The sequence below is a fragment of the Oryctolagus cuniculus genome, chromosome 17, assembly GCF_964237555.1.
Source record: "Oryctolagus cuniculus chromosome 17, mOryCun1.1, whole genome shotgun sequence".
NCBI classification, from domain to species: domain Eukaryota; kingdom Metazoa; phylum Chordata; class Mammalia; order Lagomorpha; family Leporidae; genus Oryctolagus; species Oryctolagus cuniculus.
The window spans coordinates 59,698,082-59,715,393 of NC_091448.1; the positions used below are offsets into that span (position 1 = coordinate 59,698,082).

At 53.0% G+C, this 17,312-nt stretch overlaps 2 protein-coding genes across 3 annotated transcripts in view; one reads left to right on the top strand and one right to left on the bottom strand.

Moving 5' to 3' along the window:
• Positions 1–541: 541 nt before the first annotated feature.
• CENPV (centromere protein V) lies at positions 542–13,354 on the top strand. Of its 2 annotated transcripts, XM_051824465.2 has the most exons (5): positions 574–1,071; positions 3,461–3,559; positions 5,271–5,340; positions 10,475–10,589; positions 12,956–13,354. In XM_051824465.2, exons 1-5 carry the CDS (start codon positions 683–685, stop codon positions 13,078–13,080), a joined length of 798 nt encoding a protein of 265 aa, XP_051680425.1. In that variant the 5' UTR covers positions 574–682; the 3' UTR covers positions 13,081–13,354. The 2 variants fall into 2 exon arrangements, with proteins under 2 accessions (XP_051680426.1, XP_051680425.1); XM_051824466.2 differs by lacking the exon at positions 10,475–10,589 and having other exon boundaries at positions 542–1,071.
• The window catches only part of PIGL (phosphatidylinositol glycan anchor biosynthesis class L), a 104,445-nt gene continuing 91,585 nt past the window's right edge, over positions 4,453–17,312 (bottom strand). The window contains exon 7 of the mRNA XM_051824461.2: positions 4,453–4,685. Coding sequence (XP_051680421.1) covers positions 4,551–4,685 — 135 coding nt within the window. The 3' untranslated portion in view covers positions 4,453–4,550. The remainder of the gene's footprint in view (positions 4,686–17,312) is intronic.

A 17,312-nucleotide genomic window follows, 5' to 3' on the forward strand; every position in this document is an offset into this window, starting at 1 on the left:
TCATTCTCGTGATTTTTGTCTTTGAATTTTGGTGTCGAGTTGGTGTCGGAATTCAACGTGGGCTTGATTCATCTGTTTAGTTAAAATTAAAAGCAAAATCTGTTTATTATCGATCTCCTGAAGATGCCGTTTGACAACGTGACGGAAAAGACCAAGTTTGAGAACTGTGATTTGGGCTGCCACTTATCCAGCAGGTAGCAGGTACGCAGGCTTTTACACACACCAGCTCATTCCAGGCGCAGGATGGCTCCGGCAAGGTAGGGGCTGTCTCCATCTTGGGAAGGAAGCTACCCCCGGCTTCCCGCTCGGCCCTGGTTGTGCGTCCAGGCAATGACCCGTGCCTCCCCAGGCCAGTTTAGATGTCTCCTGGATCCTGAGGGGGTCGGGGAGGGAGACGCGCACAGCCGCCTTCGCAGGGGGTGAATTAGGGCTTGGCGAGGGGCGGGGGCCCGGCGCGCCGGCCCGTTAGATCCGCAGGATGGCGCTGGGCAGGTGCAGGCCCTGAGGGCAGGCCCGGGGGCCGGGTCTCCCCTCTGAGGGCAGGCGGCCAGGTGCGGCGAGCCGGGCCGGGCAGCCCCACGCAGCGCCCCCTGGGCCTGCAGGTTGGCGGGCGGCGGGTGCGCGCGCGGGGCGACGGGGACGCGCCGGCGCTGCGAGGCCTGCGCGCCAGGCTGCGGGAGCCATGCGGCGGGCAAGGAGCTCCACAGCCGCCACGCCGCGCGGGCAGAAGCGGTCCGGGGCCTCCGGCGCCCCCGCCGCCGCCTCGGCCCCCAACGACAACCGCACACGGCGCGCCACCAGCAAGGCCAGAGGCGGGAGCCAGGCGGCCAAGAAGCCGCCGTCGGCGAAGCGGGGGCCGAGGCCCTCGCCGCCGCGGGCCCAGGAGGCGGGCCCCGAGGAGCCGCCGGCAGAGTCGGCGCTGCTGTCGCCGCCGCGGCCCCCGACCCCGGCGACCCAGACGTCCTCGGTGTCCACGCTGGACCTGGGCGAGCAGCGGGAGCGCTGGGAGACGTTCCAGAAGCGGCAGAGGCTCAGCTTCGAAGGCGCCGCCAAGCTCCTGCTGGACACCTTGTGAGTGCGGCCGGGCCGGTACGGGCGCGCGGGAGCCGGCGCCACGCGGACGCCCCTCGGCGCCCAGTCGGGTCCGCGTCCGCGGCGGCGCGCGGGGATGCTGGGCACCTTTCGGTTGTGCTGCGCCGCCGGCTCACGCGAACGGAGCGGACCGCCGGGCTTGGCCCACTCTGCAGCGCCGAGGGGCGGCGTGGCCCCCCGGGGGGCGTGGGCGGCCCGTGGGGGAGCCCGAGCGGGGCTCGGAGGGCGCGCGCCGCCGGCAGGGTGGGCACACAAAGGGGGCTTCGCGGGCCGCCGCCGGGGACGTCAGGCGCTGTGGCGGGCCGCGGGGGTCCCTTCCCGGGGAAAGCGCTTCTAAACCTAGCACGACTTTCCCCGCGTCTTCACCCGCCCCGTCCCCCGGTGTGTTGTTGGTTGGTTTGTTTTTTTTTTTTTTTTTTTTTTTTTGCATTTGCACCTGTGGTTTTTTGTTTTTGTTTTTGTTTTTGTGTTGAGGTGGACGACAGAAAGAGGCAGAGGAGTTGAGAGAGGCGCGAGTAGCTGGCCACCCGGATCCCGTCATTGTTGCGGGCGCTCGTGGGGAGGGAGCGGGGCCAGGGGGTGCGGGGTTGGGGGGGTGGGGGGTCCCCGAGAAAGCGGTGCTCGGGACGCCGCCGGCCACCGGCTCCCCGCGGACCGGCGCTCCCGGGCGAGGGGGCTTTGCTCGCTCCTCGCCCCTCGGGTTCTGGCCCTGGAAGTCTGGCCGGGCTGTGTGGTCCGATGCTCGTGCCCCCAAAGAACTCTCTTAAGGCCCGTAAACTATCAGGACATCAATGATTTTATGAGTTGTGGAGAGAACGGTTAAGGCACGAGGGGGAAAAAAAGGAAAAAAAAAAAAAAGTATCAGCACCACCACCAGCGGAATAACATAACAGTTTCATAACAGTCTTGAGAATTCACTCCTTTTCGCGACCAAAACAATGCGCCTTTGTCCTTGTCCCGGAAGACGTTGTCGTCTTCGGGATGAGTGTTGATGGAATAATGGGTTTTCTGTGTTGCTTCTGATTTTTTTTCCCCCATTTATCATGTCAGATTGTACACCGAACCATTTAAAAAAAAACTTGTTCATCTAGCCAACGTGTTTTTTTTTTTTTTGATATCTGTGGTTGTGCCTGCTGCTGCTGGGGATAGGGGAATAAAAGAAGAGTGTTAGAAATGTAAAACTCAAATCTGAGGTAGATTTTTACTTTCAAATTGATAAATGGTAACGAAAAGACTTGAAAATATTGATGGAAAAAGATGCGCTTTTTTGCCCCGAAATCTGCCGAATTATGTACAAAAAGTGCCATTTTTATGAAACTATTATTGTATTAAAAAGTTTTCGGGAAGGTATAGCAAATAGTTAACTGGATCCCTCTCGGTATAAAGATTACGGAGGCTGTTACTTTGAACGCTGCCAAATGTGATATCAGGATGTTTTACAATCAGCATTACTTATATATGCAAGCATTGAAAACATACTGAGTTCTAAAGAGACGTGAAGAAGCATTCAGTCTTAATCAGATACATGCAAATTAAAACTACAGTGAGCTTGTTTTCTGTAATCACTGCTCCAGAAGGCACAGTGCTGTGTTCTCGTTCAGTACTGGTGAGAGTGCTCGGTCCTTTTGGAAAGCACTGTGAATCGTTTTCAAGTCTTCATGTTCAGTGTTGGTCTCTATACCTTATTGTTTAAAAAAAGATCAGCATGGTATTTAATACATATGCGTGTGTGTATGTAATTATGTAAAATACTGCATATAGGAAAAACACTGGAGGGCTCTCTGGCAGGGTCACTGGAGTCTTCTTGCTTTCTCAGAGGGCTTGTCTGAGCCACCGGACTTGTTGGGGGACCCTGTCTCATAGCAGCCTGTTGCACCTGCGTCTCTTTCGCAGTGGGATATTTGGGCGGTTTGTGTGGTGGCTGCTTAGGGTCTGTAAGAACATGAACCATGTCTGCTGTGTCTTGCTGATCGCTGACTGTCTGGTGGCCTAACTCTTGAACACTTGTAGTATTTGACATAGGAATAAAAATGTTTGGATGTTGGGGTTAGGGTCCTGCCTCCCACTGCACCCCCCCCCATTTTCTCCAAATTCTTGGAACATTTTTTTTTGCAGTTGTATACACGTTAAGAAGTGGGGGGAAAGAACGAGAGTGCTCTTCTTGAACAAAGAAGGCACTAAATCTGTTCTTCTTTTATAAAATTGACAGCGCCTCCCTAAAAGTCAGAATGCCTGGCTTGTCCCATAGACGAGACTTTTGTCCAATCCCGCCTCTTTGAAAAACAAAGAGACAAAGCGGGAGCCATGCCATAAGGCCCCCGCCCGACAATTCTGAAATTCTTATCTTTCTGATTTTTGTTACATGCAGTGAGTACCAGGGCCTGGTGAAGCACACAGGAGGCTGCCACTGTGGAGCGGTCCGTTTCGAAGTTTGGGCCTCGGCGGACTTGCACATCTTTGACTGCAAGTGAGTATGCTTTTCTGACGCAGAGCTGGCTCACAGGACTCCAGGGGCTAAGACGTGCTGCTCCCAATCTCATCTGGGGAGCCGGGATGTGGATGAAACAACGCTGGCCAGGAACTGATAGCTGTTGAAGCCAGGTGTGAGATACAAAAGGGTTCATTGTTCTAGCCTTTCTCCTTCTGTAAGGCTTGAAATTTACAGTGATGAAATTTCTACAATGATGGGAGAAGGCTGAAAATAACAGCTTGCCTTGTGTGTGTGTGCATGGTGGTGTGTGCCCATGGAGGTTGTGTGTATGTGTGTGTGCGCGCGTGCAGTGGCGTATGCACATGCAGGTTTGTCTGTGTGTGTACTGTGGTGTGTGTACAGGCAGCCAATGTGTGTGTGTGCCACAGAGCTCTTAGAGCAAACACAGCCCCTGGTCACACAGGACAGAGTTGCCCCCCCACTGATACCTCTGATGAGTTGCAGGTGGCTCAGGCTGGGCCCTGAATGAAAAGCTTTGGGCGGAATCTTGTAAGGAGTTCAGAGCTGGGGAGGGCTGGCAGCAGCGGAGGGCAGGGTGTGTGCCTCTGGAGGTTCCCCGCGCCCCAGCTTGCTCCGGCTTTTTTGTGCATGAGGCGATGGTCCCGCCAGGACGTGAGGAGGGCCTGCTCCCGCCACCTTGCCTGACACTGTAGAGCGGGGACAGCGGCTGCGTCTTCCGCACCAGTCTTCAGCACGGAGTCATTCGGCAGTATCCCGTGCACGTTGCCTCTTCGCGGTATCTGAAGTCTCTGACTAAGAACTACGTGCCGGCCAGGTTCTCCGACAGGACCGGCCAGGCTGCTACCAGTAGAACCCAGCTGGGCAGGTAGCGCTGTGGGATAATTTGTTTGAAGATTCTATACTCAGACTTTTTTTTTTCTAAGATTTGTTTATTTGAAAGGCAGAGTTACAGAGAGGCAGAGGCAGAGAGAGAGAGAGAAAGGTTTTCCATCTGCCGGTTCATTCCTCAGATGGCTGCAACGGCTGGAGCTTCACTGATCCGAAGCCAGGAGCCAGGAGCTTCATCTTGGTCTCCCACATGGGTGCAGGGCCCCAAGGACGTGGGCCATCTTCTACTGCTTTCCCAGACCATAGCAGAGAGCTGGATGGGAAGTAGAGCAGCCAGGACTGAACCGACGCCCAATGTTGGTTGCTGGTACTGCAGGTGGTAGCTTTACCCACTATGTCACAGCACTGACCCTGTATACTCAGACTTTTTTGAAAGGTGGATTGAAAAGAGGGGGCTGGGTTTCATTCCGAAGATGGTAATTCCAAGGATCTCTTTTTTTGGAGCTAGACTTTCTGTGATGTGGAGATGGGGAAAGAAGGAAACTTGTTTCCTGTCTGTTTTCGGGGTGGATATCTCAGAGGCATAAGATGCTAGCAGTATCTCAAATTGGTATTCCAGGTGTCTCTAAAAATCCAAAGTTTCCCTTCACTATGAACAACCTGAGCATGGGCGTCCTTTCACTCCGGGTTTACCAAGTGGCCGGTGGTCTTGACTGTGGGCTCCACAGCACATGCAGAGCAGAGGCCCAGCTGGCCGATCCACCTGCCTTTCCCAGATGGAGCTGAAAGGGGCTTCCCCTCAGGGGTGGGCAGCCCTGAGAACATCAGGCTGGGCTGCGTGGGCCCATGGGATGCCAAGGACCACTCACGACCTGGCATTGCTCTTGTCTTTCTGTAGCTGCAGCATATGCAAGAAGAAGCAGAACAGACACTTCATTGTTCCGGCTTCTCGCTTCAAGCTCCTGAAGGTTAGTGCATCCCAGTGGGGCTGCGTGAAGACCCCGTTTATGAGCGTTTGTGAACCCCCTGCTCCCAGCACACCCCCACCCCTCGGAGAGCCTTTTGAGGGCTTTAGTTTTTCTTTTTTACCCCAGTTTTATGTTTACATTTAGAAGGTTGTATTATTTATTTTTCCTAAATACTTAATCTTTCTCTTAAAATTTTTTGCTTATTTGGGAGACAGAGAACATTCTCCCATCCTCGTTTGGTTCACTCCCCAAATATCGGCAATAGCCAAGGCTTGGCCAGGCCAAAGCTAGGGAGCCAGGAAGTCAATCCAGGTCTCCCATGTGGGTGGCAGGGACCCAACCACTTGAGCCATGACTGCTGCCTCCCAGGGTTCACATTAGCAGGAAGCTGGAGTCAGGAGCTGGAGCTGGGAGTCAAAAGCGAGCACTCTGGTGTGGATGTGGGCTTCTTAATCGCTGGGCGAAACGCCAGCCCCAAGGTTATGTTATATTATTCTCTTTACTTTTCGGAGGCAGGGTAGTGCCAGGTTCTAAAGACTCACTTGGCCTGCTGTGTGCAGAACGGATTTTAAGGAGCCTACAGGGAGGCAGGAGGGGCTGAGGGTAAGCCAGGCAAGAGCCAGCGGGAGCTTGGATTAGGGTGGTGGGAAATAGATGACCAGGAGATGTCTCAGCACAGTGGTTCTCAGACCTGCGTGTGTGCACACTCACAGGAGGGTGTGTTAAAGCAGTTATGGGGCCCCACGCCTGATTCAGTTATCTGCCATGGAGCCCAGGGGTTTACAGTTCTTAGAACTTCCCAGATGGTGTTGGTGCTGCTGATGTGGGACCACACTTTTGAAAAACATTGTTTTAGAGGCCAGATAACTGGAACTATAGAACAGATTGATGTTAAAGATGAGGAAAAGACCATGCCAGCATCATGGCACAGAGGGCTAAAACCACCACTTGTGAGGCCAGCATCCCTTAGAGGTGGCTGCTCCACTTCAGATCCAGCTTCCTGCTAAATGTGCTTGGGAAGGCAGCAGAAGGTGGATCAAGAGCTTGGGCTCCTGCAGCCACGTGAGAGACCCAGCCCTGGCTGTTGCAGCCATTTGGGGAGTGAACCAGCAGGTAGAAGATCTCTTGTTGTGTGTCTTTCCCTCTCTCTGTAACTCTGCCTTTCAAATAAATAATAAATATATTTTTAAAAAGCTGAAGAGGGGCCAGTGCTGTGGTGCAGTGGGTTAAAGCCCAGGCCTAAAGCACTGGCATCCCATGTGAGTGTCAGCATCATATGGGCACCAGTTTGAGTCCTGGCTGCTCCACTTCCCAACCAGCTCTCTGCTATGGCCTGGGAGAGCAGCAGAAGATGGCCCAAGTTCTTGGGCCACTGCACCTGCAAGGAAACCTGGAAGAAGCTCCTGGCTCCTGGCTCCATATCGGCTCTGCTCCTGCTGTTCAGCCATTTGGAGAGTAAATCAACAGATGGAGACCTCTTTCTCTCTCTGTCTCTAACTCTTCTGTAACTCTATCAAGTAAATAAAATAAATTTTTTTGGGAAAAAAATCTTTGGAAATAAGGAGAAAGGAGTCGATGTGACATCCCACATATTAGGCCTGAGGGCTTAGGTAAATGTGGACACCAGGTCCCATGGGAGAAACCACTGTGGGGCAGAAGGGAACAGTGCTGGAATCGAGAGTTCTGCTTTGAAAAAGTTCAAGGTGTCTTTTGAACATTCACGTAGAGATAGGAAATGGGCAGCTGGACACATAAGTCGGGAGTTCTGGAGGGAGAGCAGAGCTGGAGTTGCTGGCTGGGCAGTGGGAGTTATTGATGTTGAAAGGAATTTTTTTTTTAATTTTTATTTTATTTTATTTTATTTTTTTTTTTATTTTTGACAGGCAGAGTGGACAGTGAGAGAGATAGAGAGACAGAGAGAAAGGTCTTCCTTTTTGCTGTTGGTTCACCCTACAATGGCCGCCGCGGCCAGCGCGCTGCAGCCGGCGCACCGCGCTGATCCGATGGCAGGAGCCAGGTACTTCTCCTGGTCTCCCATGGGGTGCAGAGCCCAAGCACTTGGGCCATCCTCCACTGCACTCCCTGGCCACAGCAGAGAGCTGGCCTGGAAGAGGAGCAACCGGGACAAAATCCGGCGCCCCGACCGGGACTAGAACCCGGTGTGCCGGCGCCGCAAGGCGGAGGATTAGCCTAGTGAGCCACGGCGCCGGCCCTGAAAGGAATATTTTTTATATGAAGCACAGGGTTCTATGGGGGCTTTTTTTTTTTTTTTAAATCCTAAGAATTATTTTATTTGGAAGAGTGATAGGGAGAGATCTTCCATCTGCTGGTTCACTTCCCAAATGACTGTAATGGCTGTGGCTTGTCCAGGGCAAAGCCAGGAGCCTGGATTCCCATCCAGGTCTCCCACATGGGTGGCAGGGGCCCAAGGACTTGGCGCCATCCTCCGCTGCCTTTCCCAGGGGCGTTTGTAGGGAGCTGGATCAGAAATGGAGGAGCTAGGACTTGAACTGGTGTCCATATGGGATGTCGCCATCGCAGGCAGCAGCTTAACCCCCTGTACCACAATGCAGGGTCTCTGTGAGGGCCTTTCTCTCCTGCTGGCTGGGGAAGAAGTGTGAAGAAGTAAGACAGTGACAAGAAGCCTCCACCCCCATCCTGCAGCCACCCAGTTTCTCCTCCTGAGGGTGAACTGCTGTTTGATGGACACCTCTTTAGAGACGTGTGTGCATTTAGAAGCACCTACAGATAATGTGCTTTAGAAAAAAAGTTGGCTGGCGCCGCGGCTTAATAGGCTAATCTTCCGCCTTGCGGCGCCAGCACACCGGGTTCTAGTCCCGGTCGGGGCGCCGGATTCTGTCCCGGTTGCCCCTCTTCCAGGCCAGCTCTCTGCTGTGGCCAGGGTGTGCAGTGGAGGATGGCCCAAGTGCTTGGGCCCTGCACCCCATGGGAGACCAGGAGAAGCACCTGGCTCCTGCCATCAGATCAGCGCGGTGCACTGGCTGCAGCACGCCAGCTGCGGCGGCCATTGGAGGGTGAACCAACGGCAAAGGAAGACCTTTCTATCTGTCTCTCTTTCTCACTGTCCACTCTGCCTGTCAAAAAAGAAAAAGAAAAAACAAAAGTACTAGCAGGCTATACATGTTGTTTTATACTTTGTGCTTTTTTGTTTGTTTTTATGACCTTGGAGATTATTTTGTATATGTAGAGCTACTTTTTTTTTTTTTTTTTTTCAAGCAGAGTTAGAGAGAGTTATAGACAGTGAGAGAGAGACAGAGAGAAAGGTCTTTCTTCCGTTAGTTCATTCTCCTAATGGCCACCTTAGCTGGTGCTGCGCCAATTCAAAGCCAGGAGCCGGGTGCTTCCTCCACCCCCTCCCCAGTCTCCCATGCGGGCACAGGGACCCAAGCACCGGGGCCATCCTCCTCTGCCCTCCCAGGCCACAGCAGAGAGCCAGACTGGAAGAGGAACAACCAGGACTAGTACCTGGTGCCCCAGTCGGGACTAGAACCCGGGGTACGGGCACCACAGGCGGAGGATTAGCCAAGTGAGCCACAGCGCCGGCCAGAGCTACTTCATGTTTTTGAAAAGTTGGAGAGAAGATGTAGAATGTTCCATTTTGTGCCTGTCCATAATTGATTGTACCTTCTAACCTCTCTGGATGAACTGTTCTCAGTTTCTCCAGCCTTCCTAGGCAGTGCTGTAATAATCGGTATCCTTAAGTCACTGGAGACATGGAATTTATGGATAAGTTTCTAGAAGTGGAATTCTGTTTGAAAGGATACGTATGCTTGGAAATGGTGGTCAATGTCGCTAAATCTGACTAATTCGTAGCCCTGTGACTGAAAGCCGAGAGTGCTGTACCTTGCCAGCCAACTTTGGTGTCATGATTTTTTTCACCTGCCAGTGAAGAGCGTCGCTTCCTGGGTCAGAGAGAGACTTGTTTTCCTCGTGTCCTAACTGTCCCCTTCGTGCCCTCTGCCGGTTTCCCGATTGTTTTCTCCACTGGGGAACTTGGCCTCTGTGATGTCGGGCAGATGTCTCATGCTAGCCTGTCCTCAGTAGAGGAGCTCCGGTGCAGTGAACGGTTTCCTTAAGACCTTGGGCAGCGGGGTCTGGGGACGTGGAGAGCCAGTCACTGGGGAAAGCTGTCCTCTGTGCAGGCCCTGGGAGGTGAGCACCTTCACTCCCTGACACTAGCACGGCAGCCTGTCTGCCCTGGACCACAGAGGTTTGAGGCCGGGCTGTTCTCTGTGTGGTTGGCCTGAGAGGAGGTGTGACTGCTGGGTCTCCAGGAAGTGTAGATGGGCCCCTGTCCCCAGGAGGCTTCTGGTCTTTTGTGCGAGTTAGGATTATGTTTAGGAGTTAGATTATGTCCTCATAATCCTGAGAAGAGGCTGCCCCCTTAATCCTTTCAAAAGACTTGTATTTTTTTTTAAAGGTTTATTTATTTATTTGAAAGACAGAGTTACAGAGAGAGATAGACAGAGAGATAGTCTTCCATCCGCTGCTTCACTCCCCAGAGGGCCACAACAGCCAGAGCTGAGCCAATCCAAAGCCAGGAGCCAGGAGCTTCCTCCAGGCTGCCCATGCGGGTACAGGGGCCCACGGACTTGGGCCATCTTCTACTGCTTTCCCAAGCCATAGCAGAGAGCTGGATTGGAAGTGGAGCAGCTGGGACTAGAACCAGTGCCCATTTGGGATGCCAGTGCTCCAGGCCAGGGCGTTAACCCGCTGCGCCACAGCGCCGGCCCCTCAAAAGACTTTTTTTTTAATAACATGAAAAACAATCTCATAAAAAGAGAACACCTGGGGGCTGGTGGTGTAGTGCAGTGGGTTAAGCTGCCTCTTGGGACACCTGCATCCCGTATCGGAGCCTGGTGCTCAACTTCCCATCCAGCTTCCTGCTGACGTGCCTGGGAAGGCAGCAGGGGATGGCTCCAGTGCTTGGGGCCCTGCTGCACCACGTGGGAGACCCAGATGGAGTTCCTGGCTCAGTCCTGGCCGCCGTTGCAGCCATTTGAGGAGTGAACCAGAAGATGGAAGATCTGTCTCTCTCTCCCCTTCTTCTTTCCATGTAAATCTTTGGGGGAGAGGCAGGGGGAAAGAACACCTGTTGTCTGTTTTTGCCTAGGGAGCTGACAGTATAACCACTTATACGTTCAATACGCACAAAGCCCAGCACACCTTCTGCAAGAAGTGTGGCGTCCAGAGCTTCTACACACCCCGCTCCAACCCCGGGGGTTTTGGTGAGTAAGCAGGAGGGCCTGTGAGTCCGGAGGGCGCAGAGAGGCCGGGCTGCTCGGCTTCCGCGCGCCGGCTGGGCAGTTAGGCATGGGTGTGTCTGGCGAAAACCTTGCTCACACGTGTGTGGGAAGAAGGGGGCTGTTCAGCAGAGCTGTTTCCCGATGACGGAATGTGGGGCAGGCGTTTGGCCTAGCTGTTAAGATGCTGCTGGGGAGTGCCTAGGTTGGATGCCCGGCTCTGGCTCCTGACTCAAGTATTCTGTTCATGCAGACTCTGGGAGGCCTGGTGATGGCTCAGGTAACTGGGGTTCCTACCACCCCCGGGGAAACCTGCGTGCAGCTCCCAACTTTGGCCCCAGGCCCAGCCTCAGCTGTTGTGGGCATTGAGGAGTGCATGCTGACAGAATGGGTGGGGCTCTCTTTGTCTTCCTCTGTGTGTGTGTGTGTGTGTCTTGTCCGTCTGCCTCTCAAACTAAAAAAAGAAAAATAGAAACCTTTTTTAAAGAAAAATTGCAGGGGGCCAGTGCTGTGGCTCACTTGGTTAATCCTCCGCCTGCGGCGCTGGCATCCCATATGGGTGCCGGGTTCTAGTTCCGGTTGCCCCTCTTCCAGGCCAGCTCTCTGCTGTGGCCTGGGAGCGCAGTGGAGAATGGCCCAAGTGCTTGGGCTCTGCACCCGCATGGGAGACCAGGAGGAAGCACCTGGCTCCTGGCTTCAGATCGGCGCAGTGCCTTCCATAGTGGCCATTTTGGGGGGTGAACCAACGGAAGGAAGACCTTTCTCTCTGTCTCTCTCTCTCTCACTGTCTAACTGTATCTGTCAAATAAAAAAAAAAAAAAAAAATTGCAGGGCCCAGAATCGTGGCACAGCACATTTGGCTGCCATGCTTCTGATCTGATCTAGCGCCCGGCAAGGCAGCAAATGATGGCTCTGCCAGCGAGTGAGAGGTCCGGATGGAGTTTCTAGCTTTGACATGGCCCAGCCCTAGCCTCTGCGGCCATTTGGGGAGTAAACCAGCAGGTGAAAGATCTTTCTTTCTCTCTGTCTTATCTTTCCTCTCTCTCTCTCTCTGTGTCACTCTGCTTTCAAATGCAATAAAATAAAATCAAGTAGCGAACAGAATGTGGCACAGGTGTTTGTGTCAGTGATAAAGATGCCTCTTAGAATGCCCATATCCCATATCAGAGTGCCTGGGATTGAGCGCTCTGTTTCCAGTCCGGCTTCCTGCCCACCCTGGAAAGCAGGGGAGCAGCAAGTGATGGCTCAAGTTCTTGGCTCCTTGCCACTCACATGGGAGACCCGGATGGAATCCAGGGCTCTTGGCTTTGGCCTGGCTCAGCCCTGGCTCTTGTGGGTATACGCGGAGTAAAGTAGCAGATAGAAGATCTCTTTGTGTGTCTGTCTCTCTCCCTTTCCCTCTGTTACTCCACCTTTCAAATAAAAAGTACATAAATAAATAAAACTTTAAAAAAAATAGTAGACGTGAGACTGGCTCTGGTCAGATCTGCTCGACCCCATACGGTAAAGTGTGTGCGCGAGTCCTGCCAGGTCGTGGTTCTTGTTCACAGGTGTTGCCAGACCTATGTACTCATCGCAGGCGACCAAGGGTTGAGAGACGGGTGGGGTGATGGGGCCATGGGGCAGGGCAGGCCACTTGAGTAGGGGCAGGGGTTAAGGGAGTGAAGGAAGCAAGAAGGAGCAGCGTTGCTAATGCCATTTGTTTAAAATAAAAAAAAAAAATTGACCAGTTCAGAAAACGAGGAGGGGACCGAAACTCCTCTTCAGGTCCTGCGTGGGTCTGGGGGAGGAGTCGAACCAGTGCTTCCAGCATTGTTGGGAGTGATGTCAGTTGCAGCGTGAACAGGGCTTGAAGATGTCCCTGAGGACTGGGGACAGCACAGCCGGGTCCTGACGTCACCCTGGCCCTACCCGCCCCTTTTCCCCAGTAGCTCCTGTGGGTTCCTCGGCTGTCACCTGGTGCCTCCTGCCTACCTCGCGGGACAGGAAGGGGCTTTGGAAAGCACAGACAGGGAGGCGTGACCTGGTCACAGGCGGCCTGTGGGTTCCTCAGGGTGCCAGTCAGGGATTGACCGGGCTGGGCTTGGGCCTTTCCACTACCTTAAAGCCGCTCGGTACGGGACACTGTCCAGCCGTGGCCATCTCATGCAAGGTGTCTGATCCCTGTCTGGGGACTGAGGAGCGGGAGCCAGTGGGCTGAGGTCGGCACAGCAGTCAGGGCCTCCCTAGGGCGGTCCTGTCACATGACGTCATAGGCTGTGGCAGGCCACTCGGGAAGCCTGTGGGTGGGGGTTGGGCCGAGAGGCAGTGCAGTATGTGGTGTCACCCCGCTGTGTGCTGCTTCCCCTTAGGAATCGCCCCGCACTGCCTGGATGAGGGCACCGTGCGGAGCGTGGTCACGGAGGAGTTCAACGGCAGCGACTGGGAGAAGGCCATGAAGGAGCACAAGACCATCAAGAACATGTCCAAAGAGTGAGCTGCTCCTCTGCCTCCCGGCGGGGAGGGCTGCGCGGGGCCGGCAGCTCGTGGTCCCCGTGGCGCCTCGGGGGTGCCCCGACGTGGCGGGCCTGGGATGCTGGCCCTGCTGGCCACCGCCACCCCCGTCACTGCACTTGGCTCCAGCTACCGGTTTCTTTAGGCAGCTCTTTCCCTTCTTCAGCCTGGATTTTGACGTAGGCTAGTTGACATTCTTCCTTTTTCCCCCCAACTTTTGTGTGATCTTTTAGAAAATAAATATTTTTAACATCAAAGCTGTTGCTGTGGGTCTTCTTTCCCTCTTTGATCGTGCCTCTGGGGCCAGTCAGCTAAGAGCAGGCACTTGCTGAGCACTGCCAAGGTGCTTGCAACCGAATTGGGAAGAACAGGTGAGCAAGCAGATTAAAAGAAAAAGTCGGGCCAGCCTGTGGCCTGGTGGAGTAAGCTGCTGCTTATGCACCAGCCTCCCGTCTCAGCGCTGACTTGAGCCCTGGCTGCTCCTCTTCCTAGCCAGCTCCCTGCTGAGGCACCTGGAAGGGCAGCAGAAGACAATCCGAGTGCTTGGGCCCCTGCCACCATAGCAGAGGCCCCGTTGTAGCTCCTGGCTCCTGGCTCTGGCCTGGCCCAGACCTGGATGTTGTAGCCATTGGGGGAATGAACCAGCAGCTGAAAGATCTCTGTCTCTCTCTGTCACTTTGCCTTTCAAATAAATACATTTTTTTAAATAAAAAATTGGGGGGCCGGCACTGTGGTGCACTGGGTTAATGCCCTGGCCTGAAGCACAGGCATCCCATATGGGTGCCGGTTCGAGACCCAGCTGTTCCACTTCCCATCCAGCTCTCTGCTATGGCCTGGGAAAGCAGTAGAGGATGGGCCAAGTCCTTGGGCCCCTGCACCCGCGAGGGAGACCCAGAAGGAGCTCCTGGCTCCTGGCTTCGGATCGGCTCAGCTCTGGCTGTTGTGGCCAATTGAGGAGTGAACCAACCTCTCTCTCTGCCTCTCCTCTCTTCTCTCTTTGTGTAACTCTGTCTTTCAAATAAATAAATAAATCTTAAAAAAAAAAAAAAAAAAGTTGGGGCCAGCACTGTGGCATAGTGGATAAAGCTACTGACTGAAGTGTATGGATGCCGTTTCAAATCCTGGCTGCTCCACTTCCGATCCGGCTCTCTGCTGTGGCCTGGGAAAGCAGTAGAAGATGGCTTGGCCGGCGCTGTGGCTCAATAGGCTAATCCTCCGCCTTGCGGCGCCAGCACACCAGGTTCTAGTCCCGGTTGGGGCGCCAGATTCTGTCCCAGTTGCCCCTCTTCCAGGCCAGCTCTCTGCTGTGGCCCAGGAGTGCAGTGGAGGATGGCCCAAGTGCTTGGGCCCTGCACCCCATGGGAGACCAGGAGAAGCACCTGGCTCCTGGCTTCGGATCAGCTGACTCTCTCTCTCTCTCTCTCTGCTCTGCCAGTAAAAAAAAAAAAAAAAAAAAAAAAAAAGAAGATGGCGGCCGGCACCGCGGCTCACTAGGCTAATCCTCCGCCTTGCGGCGCCGGCACACCGGGTTCTAGTCCCGGTCGGGGCACCAGATTCTGTCCCGGTTGCCCCTCTTCCAGGCCAGCTCTCTGCTGTGGCCAGGGAGTGCAGTGGAAGATGGCCCAAGTCCTTGGGCCCTGCACCCCATGGGAGACCAGGATAAGTACCTGGCTCCTGCCATCGGATCAGTGCGGTGTGCCTGCCACGGTGCGCCGGCCGCGGTGGCCATTGGAGGGTGAACAAACGGCAACGGAAGACCTTTCTCTCTGTCTCTCTCACTGTCCACTCTGCCTGTACAAAAATAAATAAATAAATAAATAAATAAATAAATAAATAAAAAAGATGATGGCCTAAGTCCTTGGGCCCCTGCACCTGTGTGGGAGACCTGGAAGAAGCTCCTGGCTCCTGACTTTGGGTCAGTGCAGCTCCAGCCATTGTGGCCATTCAGGGAGTAAACCTCTCTCTCTGCCTCTGCCTCTTAACTCTGCCTTTCAAACAAGTAAATAAATCATAAATAAATAAAAGATCGTGAATGGTTATGGTCCCTGTGGATCGGGAGGCGTTTAGAGGAGAAAGGGCACTGATTAGCAAAGGGATAATTGAGGGGTGGGCTGTGTCAGGGGTTTTTGTAAGGCACGCTGCCCTCAGATTTCTTCCTTATACATCTGACAAAATGTATCACGTGGCTACTGTGAAGTGCACAGTCCAGCAGTGCTCTGAGCGTGTTCTCAGCATGGTGCAGCCATGACCACGACGCATCCCCACGGCTCTGCTGCTTGCAAAGCTGAGGCTCTGCACCCATGTGACGACAGCTTGGAGCCTGCTGAGAGGAAGCCAGCCGTCTCCTTGGCTCCTTCCTCCCCAACTGCACGTTTCAGGCAGGAAAGTGTTCCTAAAGCATTCATTACAAATGCTGCAGACGTGTGTAGGGGCCAATAGTCTATGTAACCCCTGCTTTAGGAAGTTTAGTCGTGGAGTGATAGACAAGGAAAACAAGGAGAGGAACTAAAGTGGTCAGTTTTCATGATTTGCTTGGCAGTCGTTGGGTGGTCACTGCCATGGCAGAGTGGCTGACGGCCTGTGGCTGCAGGTTCATGCTAAGGTTGGAAGGGACTGGGCAACCCCCAGGAAATAGGTTTTCAGGGCCAGAGTCAAGGTTTTGTTTTGTTGTTGTTGTTGTTGTTTTTAGATTTATTTAAGAGTTACACAGAGAGAGGGAGAGAGAGGTCTTCCATTCAATGGTTCATTCCTCAAATGGCCACAATGGCCCCCGTGCTGGGCCAGGCCAAAGCCAGGAGCCTGGAACTCCATCTGGGTCTCCCTCTTGGGTGGCAGGGGCCCCAGCATTTGGGCCATCTTTGCTGCTTTCCCAGGCACATTAGCAGGGAGCTGGATCAAAGGTGAAGCAGCCAGGACTCACACTGGCAGTGCACTATGGGATACTGGCATTTCAGGCAGCAGCTCAAGTCACCGCACAATGCTGGCTCCCAATATGGGTGTAATTTAATAATTCTTTTTCTATAGAAATGATGCCCCCAGTTTTCTGCTATTACATAAGCTGTTAGCCAATGAATATCCTTTTACATACCTCATGCATATCTATCATTTGAGAAGTGATTTAATGTACGCCACAGCACTGGCCTGTTTTAAATCCTTACACTTTATAATGTACTTTAAACAAACTGATAGAATAACCCCCAACCCCCAATATGAGGCATCTTCAAAAAGTTCATGAAAATGTGTATTTATGAGAAAACTACATGGATTTCAGAAAAATTTTTTGGTTAAGATTTATGTATTCAAAAAGCAGAGTCACAGAGAGAAAAGGAGAGACAGAGTGAGAAAGAGATTTCTACCTGCTGGCTCACTCCAGGTACTAGCAACGGTTGGACCTAAGCCAGGTAGAAGCCAGGAACTCCATCCAGGTCTGCCCGGGGGGTGGCAGGAACCCTGGTGCGTGGGCCATCGTTCACTGCCTCCCAGTCACATAAGCAGGAAGATGCATCAGAAGTGTGGAGTAGCCCGGACTTGAACCAGGTACTCCAGCGAGGGATGTGGGCATTCCAGGCTAGGGCTTAATCCACTGTGCCACCATGCCCACCCCCAGAATGCTTTGTACCAAAAATAAACTTAGCCTTCTATTCCATTTTTCCAAACACAGTTTGAAGAGTCTTTGTGTTACTCTTTGTTGTGCACTTTGGCCTCTAGATAACTGTTAGACTTTATCAAGTGCCATATAAAAACCATACTTGAACTTTGACCGCAATTGCATTGCATCTGTCAATGAATGCCGGGTGAGTAGCCTTCCTTATGTCTCTCAGTTTTATCATCTGGGGAAGTGGCACATCTCACCCCTTGGTTCTTTTATGCCCTGAACTCAAATCCCTTTATGTTTTTTCTCTGTATAGAAGCATTATAAATGGTACATTTTGTGGTAGGTATGTCCCTAGCTGTCTTATTTTTTTATGGTTATGACTGGGATCTCTTAGCTGTTTTTAGTTTGTCATGGGTTATTGTTGGTGGAGACAAATGCTATCATTCTTGGAATGGGAAACTTGTATTAGGCTCTTGGTGGGTTTCCAGTGACTTTTTTTTACTTTTTTTTTTTTTTTAAAGATTTATTTATTTATTTGAAAGGCGAAGTTCTAGAGAGAGAGAGAGGAAGAGACAGGGAGAAAGAAACCTCCCATCTTCTGGTTCACTCCCGGAATGGCC

What these genes read in the sequence shown, in the direction of transcription:
- CENPV (XM_051824465.2), top strand. Translation starts at nt 683, where the DNA reads ATGCGGCGGGCAAGGAGCTCCACAGCCGCCACGCCGCGCGGGCAGAAG. An exon ending in AAGCTCCTGCTGGACACCTT is followed by an intron (nt 1,072 to 3,460) that starts GTGAGTGCGGCC and finishes TGTTACATGCAG; the next exon opens with TGAGTACCAGGGCCTGGTGA. An exon ending in TTGCACATCTTTGACTGCAA is followed by an intron (nt 3,560 to 5,270) that starts GTGAGTATGCTT and finishes GTCTTTCTGTAG; the next exon opens with CTGCAGCATATGCAAGAAGA.